A 19203-nucleotide genomic window follows, 5' to 3' on the forward strand; every position below is an offset into this window, starting at 1 on the left:
ATAAAATGTAGATATTATTAACATGTGGTTTTCCAAGTCAGTATACAGCCTGCAGGGATGCTTGTATATGGTTTAGTGGTCTCTATTTCTGTTACAAAACATTAAAGAACAGCCAGGAATATCTGAGGGGATTCTTGCCTTGGGTGGGGGAGTTCACTGTCTCTTCTAAGATCCCTTTCAACTTCAAGACTATAAATATTACTCTTTCAGAAAGTGGCTTCAGTGATTCCTTTTTTCACTTCCAGTGTGCTCTTTTGGTAACTGAATAGTTACGTTGCTATAATGTATATGTAATGTTCTATAAATCTGAAGTGTTAATGTGAAAGGCAGAGGGGAACCCTGGATCTTTCTTATGGCCATGGAGTCAGGGAGAGGTGGGTTCAAATTCCAGGTCTGATACACCCTGGCTGTGTGATTCTAGACAAGCTGCTTAATCCTTCAATGCCCAGGGCAACTCTCTGAGGCTATAAATTACAATTGCTGATGTACTTTGGTGGATGTTTTATCAGGGAGCTCCCTATGCCGAGGAAATCACAGGATTGGATACAAAAAAAAGTGTTATAGGAGTACTGGTTATTATTACTATTACTATTATTATGTAGGTACATAGATGGTGCAGTAGGTAGAGCCCTGGGCCTGGAGTTAAGAAGACCAAAATCCAAATCAAGCCTCAGACCCTTACTGCTATGTGCTCTTGGGCAAGTTGCTTAACCTCTGTCTGCCTCAGTTTCCCCATCTACAAAACAGGGATAATAATACCTCCCAGGGTTGTGAGGATAAAATAATATCTGTAAAGCGCTTAGCAAACCTTAAAGCGCTACCTCAATTCTTAGAAAGACCATACAATACAAAAGTACAGATTGAGGTGGTATTACATGATTCACAAGCCACTTAAAATTCATCATTTTCTTTGCTGCAAAAGGATTTATATGGGAATAAATTATTTTGACTCATTTAAAAATACAATAAATATTTTTGGTATGTGTATTGTTTATTGAAATATAAAAGTCAAGGTTGCACAAATAGCTCTTTCGAACATAAAACTAAATGTTTTTGTCCATAGCAATTATATTCAGTATTTATAATATGCAGTACAAAAGTGTTCTGCATTTACATGATATAAATTGCATATAATATCATGATTAAACAATGGCAATGACATTAATTAATGTTGTGAGATCCATCTTGTTCAGACTACTGTTTCCCACACGCTGAAGGAAAAAAAAATGCAGGTATATGATTTGTTGAATTTTGTTCCTATGTTCCAAGTTCAATGATGGTGGGAGACTTACAAGGACATTCCTTTTATTATTTTAAAAAAGTCACAGGACTGTTCTGAACTCATCAAAAATGAAGTTAGGCACGTGTGCTTCAGCAACCTAAAACCCAGAAAGCAGAATGAAACATTTATTACATAATCAAATTCAGAGCAAATACTAAACAGTCCATATATAAGTTCCTATAATATTTTCTCTCTTTAAGGGATATCCAAGGTAAAGAAATTCTATTTCTCACTGGAATAAGATAAACATAGCAGAGGAAAAATCTTGGTAAATATATTTGGGGTTCTGTCCCTGATAACAAGATCACGATGTTTGCCTTACAGCCGCTAAAAGCACACTGCTGGTCACTGTCTAGACTTTGTGCTAAAGGGCACTGAGGGCTCTTGGCCCTGCTCCTGACTTCATCATTGGAGTTTCACTGCTCTGGAACGTGAATATTTGTGTAAGTCTAATATGAGAATTCAAATACCCTGAGAGATGTTATACCCTGAGAGATGTTAACCCTTCACCAGTTAAGATCTTAGAGGTCATTTCACACCTTAGCAGGGATAAGTTTAATAGCAGGTCTGAGGGCAGGAATGGGGGGGCTCAGGATGGATGGACAGGTGCCTGGGTCTGAGTCAAGGAAGTGGGTCAAGTGCTGAGAAGACACTTCACAAAATTGCTGAGGGCAGGCCCCGCTTGAGGAAGGAATCTTGTGTCTGACATAGATGAAAAAGCAAACTGAGATTTTCCAGAAAGAACAGTTAGTGATTGTAGCTTTAATCTTGGCATAAAGATACTGATGTTTTATAGACATTTAAAACTGCGGTTCTGAAATAAAGTCATAATTACCCATAGCCACGGATGAATATGTTTACTTATTAATTTCAAAAGGCACAGTGACTCCCATATATGTATATGTGTGTATATAGAATATGTATATATACATATTGTGTGAAGATGTACATACATAGATATGTTACGTACACACACACACACACACACATTTTCATATATGCTCTCCCCTATCTGAGGAACTTGTCCTGGACCTTTGTCTGAACAACTAGGGGAGCTCCTGTTGGGCGAAGGCCCAGGGTGGTGACGGGACTGCATGCCTCTCCCTCAGTGCCTGGCAATAGCCCTCCACATGGAGAAGGCAGGGGTAGCTAGAAGAAGATGGGGCTCCATTATAGTGGCGGGAGGGCAGTCTAGTGGCTCTCGAGTACAGAGCAGCTCTCCACCTCCCATGGAAGGCTGGCTGCCTCTCCCCTACTTTGTTCTCATAATGTTCTCATGCTGGGCTCGGTTCTCTGAGCTAAGGCCCTGCTGTCCTCTTTGCCACCCAGTCTGTCTCGGGTTATTCCTCACATTCTCTTACCCTCCTTGGTAGCTTTGTGTAACGAACATAATCCTCCAGAAACAGAAGGGCACCCACTACATCGGCAGGCATTTCTGGAATCTTCTGGCTGTAACAGAGATTGGTCAGGACTTCAATAAATGCCATTCTTAAATATTAGTAAGCAACTGAAGGAAGATATTTTTATTAAACATCATATTTTAAAACAAATGAACACATTGCAATTGTACTCGTTAATTTTTCTTATGAGATCAGCATGATGGCATAGTGGACCAAAGAGAACTGGATTTGGAGTCATGATCTGGGTTCAAATCCCACCTCAGATACTTATTAGCTATGTGACCCTGGGCAAATCAATTAACCTCTTATTCTCAATTTCCTCAACTGTAGAATGAAGGGCCTGGATTCAATGGTCTCTACATTCCAGCTTTAAATCTATGTTGTTCTTGTTGTTGAGTTGTTTTTCAGTCATGTCTGACTCTTCATGGCCCCATTTGAGGTTTTCTTGCCAAAGATACTGGAGTGGTTTGCCATTTCCTTCTCCAGCTCTTCCTAGAGATAAGGAAACTGAGGCAAACAGGGTTAAATGACTTGCCCAGGGTCACATGGCTAGTAAATGCCTGAGGTCAGATTCGAACTCACAAAGATGAGTCTTCCTGACTCTAGACCTGGTGCCCTAGCCACTATACTACCTAGCTGCCTGTAAGATGTCAAAGAACTCCCAGTCAAATTTCCCTCTAATGCCTCAGGGTGCTGTGGAGGTGACCCCAGGTTCCCGAAGGCTCAGCTGGTGGAGTGAAAACTGTGATAGGTCCTATCAATCTAGAAATGCTCTGAGTATGGGCCTGATGAGAAACTTTAATTTCTGTCTGAGGACCACCTTAGTTCATCGCCCAGATGGCCATGGGGTGACAAGCTACAAGCGACTCTCAACTGATGACTACTAAGTGACAAAGGGAAGGTTATCTGTGTTCCCACACCGGATTCTCGAAGAAGCTGAAGAAGAACTCATGTCTGTGCTCCACTCCTGAATCACTGCCTATGGAACATATGACTGGGCTGTCCTTTGGGCTGGGCAACTCAAACCTAACCGCCCTATTTGCCATCCCTGAGGCTGGGATGTAACCCCAGTGGTGCCCTTGACTTCTCATTCTCCGTATGACCAACCCGTTACTAATCCTTTTATCTTTATTCATTCAAAGTCCTTTATAACTTAGCCTCATGCCTGCCCTTCCAGATTTCTTACACTTTACATCCCACCTTCCCCCACCATGTCGGCTGTGATCCAGTGACTTTGGCCTCCATGATGTATCTCCCCACTCTGGGCATGTTCACCGGCTGTTTCTCATGTACAGAATGTGTTCCTTCCTCCTCTCTGCCTCCTTGTTTCTTTCAAGGCCCAATTAAATTCCTTTTTAATTTCGGTGCCTTCCCTTGTTGATTCTTTCCTATTTATCTTGTGCACAGCTTGTTTGTACATAGTTGTTTACATGTTGTTCCTCCCCCCCCCCCAACCCCCCCTCCCAAGCTCCTCGGAGGCAGGGGGCTTTTGCCTTTCTTTGTATCCCCAGTGCTTAGCACAATGCTTGGCAAACAGTAGGCATTTAATAACTTTTTCTTGACACCCTCTTCACAACACCCACATAGCCAACATTTTAGTTTGGGTCATTATCACCTCTTGCTTGGACTATCATAGAAGCCTCCTACTTGGTATTCCTGGCTTAAGTCTCTCCCCACTCTCATTCATCCTTCACAGATACCAATGTGATTTTCTGACAGCACAGGCCTGAACATGTCACCATCCTACTCAATAACCTCTAGTGGCTCCCTATCACTTTTAGGTTCAAATTTGAACTCCTCCATCTAGCATGTAAAGCTCTTTACAACCTGACCCCTTCCTAGCTTTAGTTTCCTTACCTTCTTACCCTTTATGGTCAAGAAACCATTCTGCCTATTTGTTCTTCACACATGAGGCTCAATCTCCTGTCTCTACGTCTCTGAATTGGCCATTGCCAGGCCAAGAAAGGTGTCCCACTTCATCCCTGACTCTTCAGGGAATTCCAAGTTCCTTCAGGATGCAGCTCAAACACTCCCTTGTGTAGGAGGTCTTTCCTGGACTGTCATCTGTTAGTGCCTTCTCCCTTCAGGTTATCTTCCAGCTGCTCTGTGTCTTGTACACACTTCTTTATGTACAAATTGTCTCCCTTATTAGAATATAAGCTCCTTGAGGGAAGGGACTGTTTTTCCTTTTTCTTTTTGTCCCCAGCCCTTAGTACAGGGTCTGGTACATAGCAAGCCTTAATAAATGCTTGATGATTAATTGACTGATGAGATCTTACGACTGTATTAATAGACATAGTTCATCCAGAATGAGGAAGTAATAGTCTCTGCCCTGGTCAGACCATACACCTAGAGTATTATGTCCAATTTGGTGTACATTTTAAGAGAATGTTCCCTATCTGCAAATACGTGGGACAAGATGAGTAGTCAAGAAACTCGATATTTAAGCAGGTGATGATTAGACTCAGCAGGGTCATGACTGATGGTGTCAAACATTTTAAGAGCTGCCACATGGAAGAGGGCTTAGATAGATTCTGTTTGGCTCCAGAGGGAAATGGTGATTGCCAAGTTATAGGAAGGTTCAAATATAAGGAAGGGCTTTTTAATGATTAGAAATTTCCAGCAATTTAATGGGCTACCTCAAGGTAGAGTTTCCCTAATTACCAGAAATGTTCTCAACCACTCTAGATAACCACATATTAGGCATGATGAAGAGATTCCTGCATGGACTGGAGGCTGGAGAAGAGGCCACTATGGTGACTTTTCTAACTGTAAGATTTGATAATTCTATGGGTGAGATAGAGGAGTTCACACTCACTGCCATTAGGTTTTAGATCTACACTGGCTGTAAAGAGAAATGAAGATTTTGTGATTACTAAAAATGAATCTAAAAGAATAATTTTTCCAACATAGACACTAGATATAGATAGGCAGCATACCCAGGAGCCAGAAAACCAAGAGAAGTAGAGATGTGTGAAATGTGTGCCCTTGTACCCCCCAGGATCACGTCCATTTCTTTTTGTCTCAATCCAACGTGGCCATTCTTCGAGATCCTTCAGCAGACACTGTTAATCATCCTTTTCCTCCTGATGCTCTCTTTTTAGTAGGTTTTCAGGAGTGATTCCATCCAATCTACATGACCACTCCTTCTCAGTCTCCTTTGGTGGATCTTCCTCTGGGTCACATGCACTAAGAGTGAATGCCCTCCGGGCTTTGCCCAGGGCTCTCTTCTCTATTTTCTCTTCTCAATTTCCCAACAGCTTATCATCTCTATGCTGATCTCATCATTTTATCATCTCTAGGCTGAAGATTCTTAAATCTACTTATCTTGCCCTAACCTCTCGGCTGACATCTTGAACTGAATGTCCAGTAGACATCTTAAACTCAACAACTGAATTTCCTTATTATTGAAGGGGGCCACACCATCTTCCTGTTACCTAGGCTTGCAACCTAAGTGTCATCTTTGACTCCTCTCTGTGTCTCATCTTCTATATCCAATCTGTTGTTAAGGCCTGTGGATTTCACCTCTGCAACATCTTTTAAATATACCCCCTTTTCTCCTCGGATACTGCCACCACCTTGGGCAGGCCCTCATCACCTCATGTCTAGACTATTACAATAGTGGCTAGTGAGTTGGCCTGCCTCAACTCTCTCCGCACTCCAATCCATCCTCCATTTAGCCACTAAAGTGATTTTCTTAAAGATCCAGTCTGATAATGTCACCCCCTTACTCGTTAAACTCCAGTGTCTCCCTATCACCTTCAGGACCAAGTACAAAGCCTCCTGTTTAAAGCCCTTACCTGCTCCCTACTCCCAGTCATCTTATATCAATTCTCTATCATGTATTCTTTAATCCAGTGACACTGACCTCCTGGACCTTCCATGAGAGACTGCATTTCTTGGTTCAAACATTTTCTCTGGCTATCTCCCTTGCCTGGGATGTTCTCCCTCTCATCTTTGCTTCCTGGCTTCCTTCAAGTCCCAACTGAAATTCCATCTGCTACAGGAAACTTTTCCCAATCCTTTTAATTCTAGTGTTCTCTCCTCTTACTTCCTAATTTTTCTGTGTAGAGCTTGTTGGTATGTATTTCTTTGCCTGTTGTCTCCTCGTTAGATTGTGAGCTCCTTAAGGAGCTGTCTTCTGATTTTCTTCATATCTCTAGCCCTTAGCACAATGCTGGCACACACTAGGCACTTAATAAAAGCTTAATAACCGACTGACTGGAAAGGGGGAAAACACCTGAATCAGAAAGCATCAGAATTTTTTGTTCTAAAAGGACAGTATAAATTAGAAGTTTTTTTTTTTAAATCAAGAAGCAATTTCTCTATCATTCCTTCATTCCTTCATTTTATTACCAGGGGCTCAAATTCTTCTAGGACTTGATATCCTAACTTTTCTAATCCCCCACAAAAGTCTGTGCATTTAGTCGTTGGGAGTAGCTAATAATTTGGAATCCAATTTATACCCAGAAAACAACGATGATATGCCACTGCACATTCTTACCCTTAATGATTACCAAAGCACATTTGGCCATACTTATTTCAAGAGAGGTTTCTATTGTCTCCTCATTGCTACGGACCTGATTCTAGCCCTCTCAGTCAGAGTGGCTAAGGAAGGCTCCATCTTACTTTGCCTGAAGCAGAGGACTTTGTACACATTGCTTTAGAGACCTCAGTGACTAGCATTCCTTATCTTGTTTATGGACAGATTAAGGAGGGTAGGCTCAAGTTGAAGGAATAAGGATTCAAGAAATACAAAAGAAGAAATGCACACTCCCGAGAATGGTCTAGATATTCTTCCTTGGTCTTAACAAATGGAAAGGCCATCTTTTTGGCCTTTCTTCCATTGTTTTAGACTGGTATCAGCATAGTGTCAGGCAAGGGTGCCTGAAGGTAGAAGCAGAACATAGATTACATAACCACTCAGGCTTCCTTCCAGAGAGCTCTATGCAAACAGATTGTGGCCCAGTGGATAGAGCACTGGGTCTAGGATAGGAAGACCTGAGTTCAAATCCAACCTCAGGCACTTATTAGCTGTGTGATGCTTGGCAACTCACTTAATCTCTGTCTGCTTCAGTTTCCTTACCTGTAAAATGGGGATAACAACATATACCTACCTCACAGGGATATTGTGAGAATCAAATGATCTAACATTGTAAAGTGCTTAGTATGGTGCTTGTAACATAGTAGGTGCTTATTCCTTTCCCCTATTACAGTAAGAAATTTTTAGAGTTTTTTACCTGGAATATTTCTAGAACTGATCTCCTTTCCCTCCATCAGTACTCTGTAAAACTGAGGCTAGCTTGCACAAAGAACACCATTCTCACCTTGTACATTGCTCCATTGTGGAACGGATAAATTGGCCAATCAAAGCCAGAAATTGTTCGGTGTATCGGGAATGAAACTGCTTCAGCAGAGTTAGCAGTCCTAGGACCAAGGGAGGCCAATCAACTGGGTCCGTAGGCTTTCGGCAGACCATTCCTGAAGGCAAAATAGAACACCTGAGTTAAGTGCTTCCAATGGGAATCTCAAAATGTCTCATCTCCACCCAACCGTTTATGAAATGATCTTGTGCGGGCAAGTCACTTCTCTTTGTGACTACTCAACTGTGAAGTGACGGCGTTCAACTAAACGACCTTGAGGGTCTTCTCCCAGTTCTAACTCTGTGATCCTTTGTGAGAGAATGTGCCGACGCTAATAAACGTCTTCTTTTTTTTTTTAAAGAAGTCTTCATTTTCATTTTATTTTTTATAGATACTTTTTGTTTTGATACAGTAGTGACTTTCTAACATTCCCAAGGACCTTTTTATAAAAAAATTAAGCAAAGCCATCATATAGAAATTATGACTGATGGCATATGTAACTTTCCACTCTTAGAGCTTATCATTTTTTAACAGAAAAATGAAATGTGTTTAAACCTCAATCATCTGAAATTATCTGCTATATGTACATTGAACTTTATTGTCATTTAGAGTGGTCTTAATTTTCATTCCTGTGGACACTGCATATTGTTCTTTTGATTCTTCTTTCTTTTTTCCCAATCAGTTCAATACTATCTTTTAAAAGAGGCACAGTTAGATTGGGACTTTCTCCTGGCCTGAGGGCCCCAAGTCACATAATATGAGGAAAGGTAGCAAAGCCTACAGGAGAATCTCAGGAGACAGCTTTGAGGACAGTGTCTTCCCCGAAGGCAGCAGGGAATAAGTGGCAAAGCCTCTGGGATACCTGGCTCACATTCCCACTCTCCACAGGTGTGTGGTCTGTTCAGGCTGAACTAGACATCTGAAGTCCCATGAAATTGCAGATTTTGTGCTTCTCTGATGTTGGTCAAATTTAAGGCTGATGTGAAACACAGTCACACAATTTTTCCTATCATGGCGTTTAGGTGAAACTATTCAGTGGAATGGTTGCCCGCTTTTCATCATAATATACAGTGACAACTCACACTCATGGAGCACTTTAAGGCTGGTGAAGCATTTTCTTAAGAACACTCCTGTCAGGGAAACCATTCAGAATGAGCAAGAGCTATCAAAATGATACACGAAGCCAAAGGGATAAATATGAGAATGGAGCAAGGCCTAGAAAGACTATTTAACACAGTGAAAAAAACTCACGAAGTGAACAACATATTTAAGTCATTAGTAGCTGCATTGGGAGTCCTGCAGCCAACACTTGTGGCAATGTGAAGGAAACATTAATGAATGAATCCTGAGATCATTTCTCAAATGGACCTTGACCAACAGAGTAAAACCTAATATAGCATGTATTCAAGACATTTTTCTTGGGAGCTTATGTGGTTAGATGCTCTGGGGCATACAAATCTGAATAAAGCATGGTTTCTACCCTTTTGGTGGTCATAATCTAGTAGAGGGGAAAAGACATGTATACAAATAACTATAATACAGGGCAGTAAGTGAGAACCATAAGAATGTTACAAAAAACAAAGTGCTGTAGAATTTCAAATGGTGGTGAGAGCGACCATTTCTACTTACTTCTGGCTGCAGATGAAATAGCACATTAGCGGGGCTCTAGAAGATAAGTAAGATTTCAGTGGATCAAGAGAGAGTTGGGCAACTAGGAGAGTGAAAGATCATGAAGTCACGCCACCTGAGGACTCGGTGAAAATAAGAATTTTCAGACCAGGGAAGAAAAGACTTGCTATCTTCAAGTATTTCAAGGCCCATGTCATGAAAAGAAGGATTACATTTGTTTTCTTTAGCCCCAGAATTCAGAACTTGGAGCAATGGATTAGAAGTTATAGGCAGGCAAATTCAGACTTGATATAATAGCAGACTTCTAACATTTCAAGCTATTGAAAGGTGGAAAGAGCTTTTTTAGGAGGCAGTGGGTGACTCTTCTCACCGGAGGTCTTGAAGCAAAGGCTTAACAATCACTTGTCTGGTATATTATACAGCAGAGCTTCTTAAACTTTTTCTTAAACGCATGAGGTTGTGACCCACAGTTTAAGAAATGCTATATAGAGGAGATATTTTTAAGGTATAGGAATGTTGGACTATACTGTCTCTCCAACTCTAAGATTCTGTGACTCTGTGATAAGGCTAGAAAGGTAGATTAGGGCCAGGTTTGATGAGGCCTTGCATGCCAGGCTAAGGAGTATCTGTATCGTTGAGTAGGCATTGGGAAGCCACGGAAGGTTTTCGAGCAGAAGAGTAACAAAATCGTAAGTTAACCTGGCAAGTCTGTAAAAGACTGGAGGGGAGCTTAAAGATAAAGAGAGTAGTTAGGGAATAGAGTGATGAGTATAAAAAACATCAGTAGAGACCAACTGATTAATGACTGGAAAAAAAAAGTGGGTTACATTCTCAGATACGGCAAAGTTGTATTGAATTCCACGACCACTGGTTATCTACATGACCGATTGTGGTACTTTTTCAAATAATGCCTTTCAGGTTACAAAACTACAAAAATTTGACCCAGCAATACCCACTATGAGGTCTGTATCTCAGAGATCAAAGAAAAAGGAAAAGGCCTCATATGTACCAAAAAATATTTCTAGCAGCTCTCTTCTGGTGGCAAAGAATTAGAAATCAAGGGGATACCCATCAATTGGGGAATGGCTAAACAAGTTGTGGTATATGATTATGATGGAATACTATCATGCTATATAAGAAATGACGAGCAAGATGGTTTCAGAAAAACCTGGGAAGACTTACATGAACTGAGGCAAAGTGAAGTGAGCAGAACCAGAACACTGTATATAGTAACAGCAATATTGTAACAATGTTCAACTGTGAAGGATTTAACTACTCTGATCAATACAGTGATCTAATACAATTCCAAAAGATTTGATGGAAAATGATATCTATGTTCAGAGAGAGAACTGATGAACTTTGAGCACAACTGAAGTATACTTTTTCTATTTTCTTTATTTTTCCTTGCCTTTTTTTTTGGGGGGGGGGAAACTTGGCTAAAATGGAAATATGTTTTGCATCATTTCACATGTATAACTGATATCATATTGCTTGCCTTCTCAGTGGGTGGGGGAGGGGTCAGAGGGAGCAAGAAAATTTGGAACTCAAAATGTAAAAAAACAAACAAGCAAAAACAAATAAATAATAAATTAAAAACAACAAAACAACAAATAGTGCCTTTCATGGCTATTTAGATATTTTGCATGTAGACCTCTTATTTCCTTAATAAGATTATAAGGTCTTTGTTGACAGGAACCTTGCCTTGTTGGTCTCATATCCAATTCTTAACCCCCATAGGATCGTTTTATGGTGTCCAATAAATATTTAGTGAAAAATGATTTGGATATTATAAAATAAAATTTATTTCTGTACCACAATCCTGCATCTAAAATTGAGGATCATTCAAGGGCAATACAGATTGGAATGCTGGGATCACTCAAAGGAGACAAAAGAGGTGAATGCTGAGCATGAGCAGGTTGTAACACATTTACAAACAAGGAATTATGAAGGAAATATGGAGTAAAGGATGTCACTGAAGAGTTGTATGAGTGAAAAATATGAGCTGCTTATATGGCAAGAGTGAGGGATAACCAATGGACAGTCTGCTTACTCCAGGTATCTTCTTGGAGCAAAGAGAAAGCAAGCAAAGTCTGAAGTACGTTAGGTATGTCCTCTGGGCTGAGCTTATGGGAGGATGTTGGTAAGAGTTATAAAGGATGGGTAGTCATGGATGGGTTGCAATCTTCACCGCTGGAGGGAATCTCAACATCAGTGAGATCAAAGATTCACCTGGGTATCTGAATCATCTGCAGCAATGTGCTTTAATGTTTCTTTACTTTTCCTAATAATTTGAACCATAAATTCATTCATTCATTTATAGTAAACTCAAAATCAAGTGCAGTTATGTGGCTGTAATAACTCATTTTGTCCAACTCCCTCATTTCTCAATGGAACTTGTTTCGCCCTTCTCATGTCCCTCTTCTTACTACAAACACTCTAACACAGTCCAATTATTTGGCTTGAGTTTCATGGTCTTCTATTTACCTAGCCCACCTTAGGAGAGATGTACTGAAAAGGGTAAAATGGCCAAAGGGGGAGATGATGAAGAAACAAATCAATCTCTGGATCCCTGAGAATTGACTGTAATGATCTGGCTTGTATTTAATCCCTAGCTCAAACTTTTGGAAGGGAAATCACACTTCAGAGGAATAAAGGCATTTACCTTATAAAAACATGTTTATGTTTTTGTCTGCATGTATGACAGTCAGGATTCTCTCACAGACTCGAGTTTCTTCAGTTACTGAGTTAATTATTAACATTAACCACTTGGAAGAATAAATGGATACAGTACCCAAGTTTTTGTTGTACTGAAGTTTTGGCAGCTGAGCAATCAAGAACAGGAAGTTAACCACAGGGAAATAGGGTAAACGCTTTGTTGTTATATATATCTGGGAAAAGAAAGGAAAGAAAAAAAAAATCAAACTTTCTTTGCACCATATTTTTACTTTTCTTTTTACAAGTTGTACCCCCAATAGAACACAAACACCCTGAAGGTAGAGCCTGCTGAGTTTTGTCTTAGAAACACAGCAGATACTTGATCAGTGCTTTCAAGTGCCAAGCTGTCATATTATTTATGATTGTTCTTCAGAAAGAATGTTCAAAAACTTGTAACTTTCAACGAACAGACTGGTTCATTTGTGACTGGAGTATTTTCATCTCTCCCCCCCTTCAGCAGTCAGGAACCAGAAATGTATCACTATTTTCCCATTGAATATGAATCCCATGAGTGCCCTGGCAGGCCTAAGCGAGTCTATGTGTGCGGGGAAGGGTGAAGGATAAATAGGAGGGTGAAAAGAGCAGAGAGGAATGGAAGATGGGAAGAGAGGGACTGGAGGGAAAGGGCAAAAAGGACAAAGGGATGAGATATACATGGTAGGGAGTGGAGAGAGTTCAATTAATAATGCTTCAAGTGCCAAAGATTGCTTTCCTCTTGCAACAACAATAATAATAATGACTCTGAATATTTATCTTGAATACCAGAAAACTAGAGTCGAGTTGGCTGAGCATGGAGGTTATCAAGAATGCTCTTTGTGCAAGAAGGGTCCTGACAGTAGCTGATAAAAACATGAGAATCTGACCTTATTCAGTGGATTGTGAATTCCTGCTGCTTCCAGATAGGCTGTGATTTCATACAACAGTGTATTATCTTCCTTAGGGTAAGGAAGTGAAGGGTCCTGATAATGAGCTTCAATGTCAGCTAAGATAGCCCTAAGTGAACATAAAATAATGATAAAAAATAGGGATCAAAAACTTATGCTTCATACAACAGCTTTAAGTTGCACAAGTGACTGTAAAAGGAGGGGGATTAGACTACAGGTGGGGTTCTTAACCTTTTCTGTGTCACAGACCCCTTTGGCAGTCTGGTGAAACCTAAGGATATCTTCTGAGAATACTGGTTTTTTTTTTTTAAGGCAATTGGGGTTAAGTGACTTTCCCACTGTCACACAGCTAGTAAGTGTCTGAGGCTAATTTTGAACTCAGGTCCCTGCTCTATCCACTGTGCCACCGAGCTGTCCCCATCCATCATCTTCTTTTTGCTTTTTTTTGGCTAAGCAGTGGGGTTAAGTGACTTGCCCAGGGTCACACAGCTAGTAAGTGTGAAGTGTATGAGGCCGGATTTGAACTCAGGTCCTCCTGACTCCAAGGCTGCTGCTCTATCCACTGTGCCACCTAGCTGTCCTCACCCATCATCTTAAGATGATAATTCTACAAATTTTTTTTTTATCAAACTCAGTCAAAATGACCCAAAACTATCTGAGGAACTACTGAGATTTTCAAAGGTTGACAAAACTATATTTCATTACCAGTTTCTCTAAAGCACTGATTTAGAGACCAAGCACTGATTTGGAATATGTTAATAGAATCTTTAAAACAAGAGAAATCAGTTACAATACTAATGAAAAGAAAGTCTTCAGAATAATAACAACAATAGTGATGACAATAATTAATAATAACTAATATTTATATAGAACAAACTGTGTTCTAGGTGCTTTTACCATTATCATCTCATTTGATCCTTACAACCATCTTGGGAGGTAGGTGCTATTATTACTCCTATTCTACAAATGAAGAAGCTGGGGCAAACAAAGGTTAAGTGACTTGCCCAAGGTCACACAGCTAGTAAGTGTTTGAGGCTGGGTTTGAATTTAGGTCTTCCTGACTCTAGGCCGAGCGCCTAGTTGCCTAGGTAACAGATGCAATCATTCTATGAAAGTATGATCATCAATTTTTGAGAACTTATGCCTGTAAAATACCCTTAAGGGCAGTTAAGAAAAGAGCAAAAGTGTGATTTTAAATCAAGAACTTTCCTAGGGGCACAAACTGCTGTTTCAAATACTCGTTCTTACTTGTTGAGATTTTCCAAAGCTGCTGCCAGGTGTTTGGAGTCAAACCTGCAGGAGTAATTGAGCTCATTCGAAATCTGTTGCCTCAAAATCTGCATCTGTCCAACCTACAAACAAAGGTAGAAAGAGAAAGCCCAGGTGAAGTCAGGTGAACACATCCAAGGTGGATGTCTAGCATCCAAGTGTGACCCATGAAAGTCATGAAGTACAGCAGGGTGGTAAGAGCACTAGGAGGAGGAGTATATACTTGGAGGACATGTTCATGTCATTTTCCTGGGTCATGTAGGTATCTCAGATCCAGGAGGATAATTTGGATTACCTTTCCTCATACACTCAAACTGCTCAGTCTTACAAAAATCAGATTATAATTTATACTTATTGACTTGGTTTTTCCCTCCTTGGAAAAACTGTGTGTTTTGTCACCTGAAGAGTAGGAATAATAATTACATATTAGTTCCTACTCCGGGTCATTTGTAAAGTATTTCTAAAGAAGAAAATGCCCCAAAGTCACAATGTACCTTTTTTAACATATGTACATATGGAAAAAAAAGGATGCTGCTTTATATGAAACTCCAATGAGATGATGTCTGGATAGTTAATGACATTTTTTGAAGTTATTTTAGTTAAATGCCAAGAACAAACTATGTTTACGAGGCAGATTCTCACAAAAGAAGAGATTAGAATGCAGAAGATAGTATTTAACTAAGAAAGGGGCCATGGATAATATCCAGTCCAATCCCTTATTTTAAAGATGAGGAAACTGAGGCCCAGAGAGATGAAGTGACTTTGCCTAAGGTCACACATCGGCAGAGCTGGAATTTGAGCCCTGGTACTCTCTCTTCAAATCCTGGGCTCTTTCCACCACAACATGCTGTTCCTCTCAGAAGACTGACAAGTCCCTGAACCACACTTTTTGATTGTCAGAGTCCTAAAGTAAGGAGGTTATAATAATGTTGTTCAAAAACACCAAATAATCCTCATCACTTTTATTTTTCTTAGTTCACACCCAAGACACAGTGTTCTGTTGACAGATTTCACGTTCCAAATAGCTCAGGCTCCTAACATCTACACACACAACGGACCATAAATTACATTCCAATATACAAACATTTGGTTCTGTAACCAAAAAGATTAGCTTAATGTGTTTTTTACCAGATGAACTTTACCTCATTACAAAGAGAGGGGGAGGGAGGATTTTACTCGGGAAGTTAATGACCATCATTTCTGCCATCACAGCTACAAGGGTACATTCTTCTTTACAAGAATAAAAGCATTCTGAAGAAAGCAAGGATGGGCCAACTATAAGAATGGCTCCAGAGAGAGGAGTGAAAGAAGTAAATAAATATAGAAAGGAGGGTGACACTGAGTTACTTTAAATGACAGGAAAGTGAGGTACTTGTGAGAAAACAGAATCCTCAAGTTTTGATAAACTATCACGTTTGTTAAAGGGAAAAAAAAAGGCCACAATGCTTAACTTAAAAACATGCTTACCTTCATGATAGCTTCAAGATATGGTGTCCAAATCTTCTGAGTTTTGGCAATAGCAGAAAAATAAGTTTTATTTGCATTTGCTGGAAAGGTAAGACACAATCAGCTAGTTAGTAAATCAGAGAGAGGATGGACATTAGACTTGCTGACAAATCAGATGAAAGGCACTTACCTACAATGCCTTTTAGGGGACTGATGACACTCATAAGGGCCTTTAAAGTATCCTGAACAGCTCTGTCTCTAAGCACAATTTTCTGAAACATACTGAGGAAATTCTACAGAAAAGCAAATTAAAATAGAAAAAAGAAAATGACCAAAAGCTTAAATACTATGGAAATTAAAAAAAAAAAGATTACATGCTTCAATTTTTAAATGTGTTTTTAAAGTATATAAGAAACTTAGAAAACCTGTAGTTGTCATGACAGATCATTGGACTTAGAATATTAGCATTTGAAGGGACCTTCCAGTTTACCTGGTATAACCCTCATTTTTTTTTTTTAAACAGTTGAGGGAAGTAAAGCCCAAAGAAGGGAAATGACCCGTTGAAAGTCACACAAACAGTAGGAAGCTGAGCCAGGGTTTGAGCCAAGCTTGCTTGGCTCTAAATTCAGTTAGCTGCTCTTTCTGTTATACCACACTGCTTTTCATTTACAGTTTGGAACACAGAAGAAACGAGGTACTGACAGTTCCCATTAGGAAGATCTCTGGCTAGGGAGCTCATCCGCTTCTAACATATCAAATTGATGTCTCACAAGATAAAAGCTTTTGTTTATAAGAACTAAAATGTAATTAAATGGGTTCAAGAAATATCCATTTGTTCTTATTGGTAATTCTATGAAGCAGGATTTACAGATACAAAAAAATTAGAAGAAAAATTTCTAGTCACTCATTCAGCACCACTGACTTTCATCTCTCTTGAGGCTAATCAGATGTACACAGAGGGAGGACAAGTGGGACCCTAAGTCAGTCTCACCTGTAATTCTTTGACAATCATAAAACATAAGAGCCTATCCAATCCATTCAGCCCAAAGGTGCCTAAGGTGGTTTGGATTTCTGAGAAAAGATGGCTGCTGGTCACTTCCTGGTGAGTCTTCAAGTCATACCAAGTGTTCAGCTGATCAATATAAGAAGTTGTTCTAGGTAACAAAACAAAACAAAAACAAAAATGGACACAAGCATTTTAAGGTGAATTGAATTCTGTAGGGGTTTTAGGAATCAAGACTTAGTGATAAGCCTTGACTTACCTTATTTATCTGTCCAATATGAACACAACTACTTGAAAGCAGAAAAAAAAATCCGTCGCATGACTCTTTATTCTACTTGACTTAAACCATAAAACTGGTGTGATCAACTTTGTGCTTTGGAATCCTATCAGCAGAATCTTTTGCAATAAAGAAAGATCTGTAGCCTAGAATGTACCATAAATTTCCACACAGCCCCATACATAAATGCCAAAAGGCTGTAGAGAAAACAGAGCCTTATGGCAGCCAGCCCTCTGACTCCAGAACTGATGATCTTTCCACTGCACCATGAGGGATCTTTTTTGGATCTTGACTCTACTGTCCAGTGCATCTCCTCTCAGTTTTGTAGCAAATGAAAAGGCGATGGTGTGCCAACTATCCCTTTATCCAAATCACCAGGAAAAAAAAGTTCAGCAGCACAGGACCAAGCCCAAGATCCTTCAGGCACTCTGCTGGGGAATTCTGCCAAGCTGACATTGAACTACTAATTACTACTCTTTGATTCTGACCACTCAACCAGCTCAGAATACATCAAACTCTATTAGTCTAGTCCACATCTCTCCATCTCCTCCACGACAATTATATGAAATACTTTATACACCAAATGTTTGCTTAAATCTAGGCAAATTATATTTTTACCCCTCTCTGATCTACTAGTTTAGTAACTCTATCAAAAGAGCAAGTCAGGGTGGTCTGTGACTTGTTCCTAAAGCTCTTTGGGATGAATCATCACTTCCCTTTTTAGATGTTCCTTGACCAAGGGATAATGTACCTAAGGCACTCTGACAACATTAAAGCGCTCCAGAAGAATGTCAGCTACTATTACAGAAGTAAATCACCTCCAGGAACGGAAAGGCCCAGTAGGGTTTTTAGGTCTCTGTACTTTGAGCCAGGGTTCTGGGATCAGGAAAGTTTCATATAGAATGCAAGATGAAAGAGCCCTGGGGCTGAAGGTGATATCAATTTATTTATCAACACACTTTGGGTTTGGTCAACTACTGTGGCATTTTATCAAAATCACAATGCTATAGTATCCAGGACAGTGCTATACACTTGTGAAACTGCCTAACCATACGATTGTCCAATCAATTTTTCTCTATCTTGACCAAATGAAGATTCTGGGAGTGATGCTGTAGTGTGTTATGGCAAAAAGGCACTGAGTCACAAGCCAGGAGACTTGGGTTCAAAAACTGCTGAGGCCAAGACCATTCTGCTTGTGAATTTCCCTTCTTCTGTCACCACCATTCTTACAGAATTCTGGGTTCCCAACTTTGGCAATGTCCTTGACTCTTCACTGTTCTTCCCCGGACTATCCAAACACTGGCCTTTCCTGATCTCTCTCCCTGCCCCTGTCTCCAGCTACTAGAGTCCTCCCCTTGTAAATGTATCTTGTATTTATTCTGCATGTACTTTGTATTTAAAGGTGCAAGTGTGGCATAGTAGAGAGCTGGCCTCCAAACCAGAAAGACCTGGGTTTAAGTCTCCATGAGATATCTGTAAAGTGCTCAGTACAGTGCAAAGCACATAATAGGAGCTTAATAAATGCTTTCCCCATCCTACCAATGACTTTCAGCAAGTCACTTAACCTATCAGTATTCTAGGCAATTCTCTAATATAATTAGCACACAAGGTGCTGACCTACATGGGCTGCATTTCCTCATCTGGACACTTCCTCTATCAATGACATCATGGGTTCAGTCCCTAGACTGATCCCTTTGTATATATTTATGTAGGCACTTTCTCTCCTGATTAAATAGCTCCTTGGGGGTAAGGAGCTGTGTCATTCTGGTTGTTGTATCCCCAGTGCCTGGCATAATGCCTGGCATGCATCAGGCCTCTGAGGAATGCTTATTAATTGAATGCAGGTGAGATGGGCAAATTATTTCATCTCTCTGAGCCTCAGTTTCTCCATCTGTTAAATAAAGATGATAATACTTGCACTCCCTATCTCTGGGG

General features: G+C 40.1%; 1 protein-coding gene across 2 annotated transcripts in view; it reads right to left on the reverse strand.

Moving 5' to 3' along the window:
• Positions 1–972: 972 nt before the first annotated feature.
• LOC114030638 (WASH complex subunit 5) overlaps positions 973–19203 on the reverse strand; it is a 69608-nt gene continuing 51377 nt past the window's right edge. For both annotated transcript variants that reach the window (XM_027845488.1, XM_027845489.1), the window contains exons 21-29: positions 16980–17142; positions 16179–16281; positions 16010–16089; positions 14522–14625; positions 13253–13382; positions 12466–12562; positions 8010–8163; positions 2644–2731; positions 973–1379 (exon numbers count right to left, since the gene is read on the reverse strand). In XM_027845488.1, the coding sequence (XP_027701289.1) occupies positions 1323–1379; positions 2644–2731; positions 8010–8163; positions 12466–12562; positions 13253–13382; positions 14522–14625; positions 16010–16089; positions 16179–16281; positions 16980–17142 (976 nt within the window). In that variant the 3' untranslated portion in view covers positions 973–1322. The remainder of the gene's footprint in view (positions 1380–2643; positions 2732–8009; positions 8164–12465; positions 12563–13252; positions 13383–14521; positions 14626–16009; positions 16090–16178; positions 16282–16979; positions 17143–19203) is intronic.

The sequence above is a fragment of the Vombatus ursinus genome, unplaced genomic scaffold (genome assembly GCF_900497805.2).
Source record: "Vombatus ursinus unplaced genomic scaffold, bare-nosed wombat genome assembly UNPS02014973.1, whole genome shotgun sequence".
Classification (NCBI taxonomy): Eukaryota; Metazoa; Chordata; class Mammalia; order Diprotodontia; family Vombatidae; genus Vombatus; species Vombatus ursinus.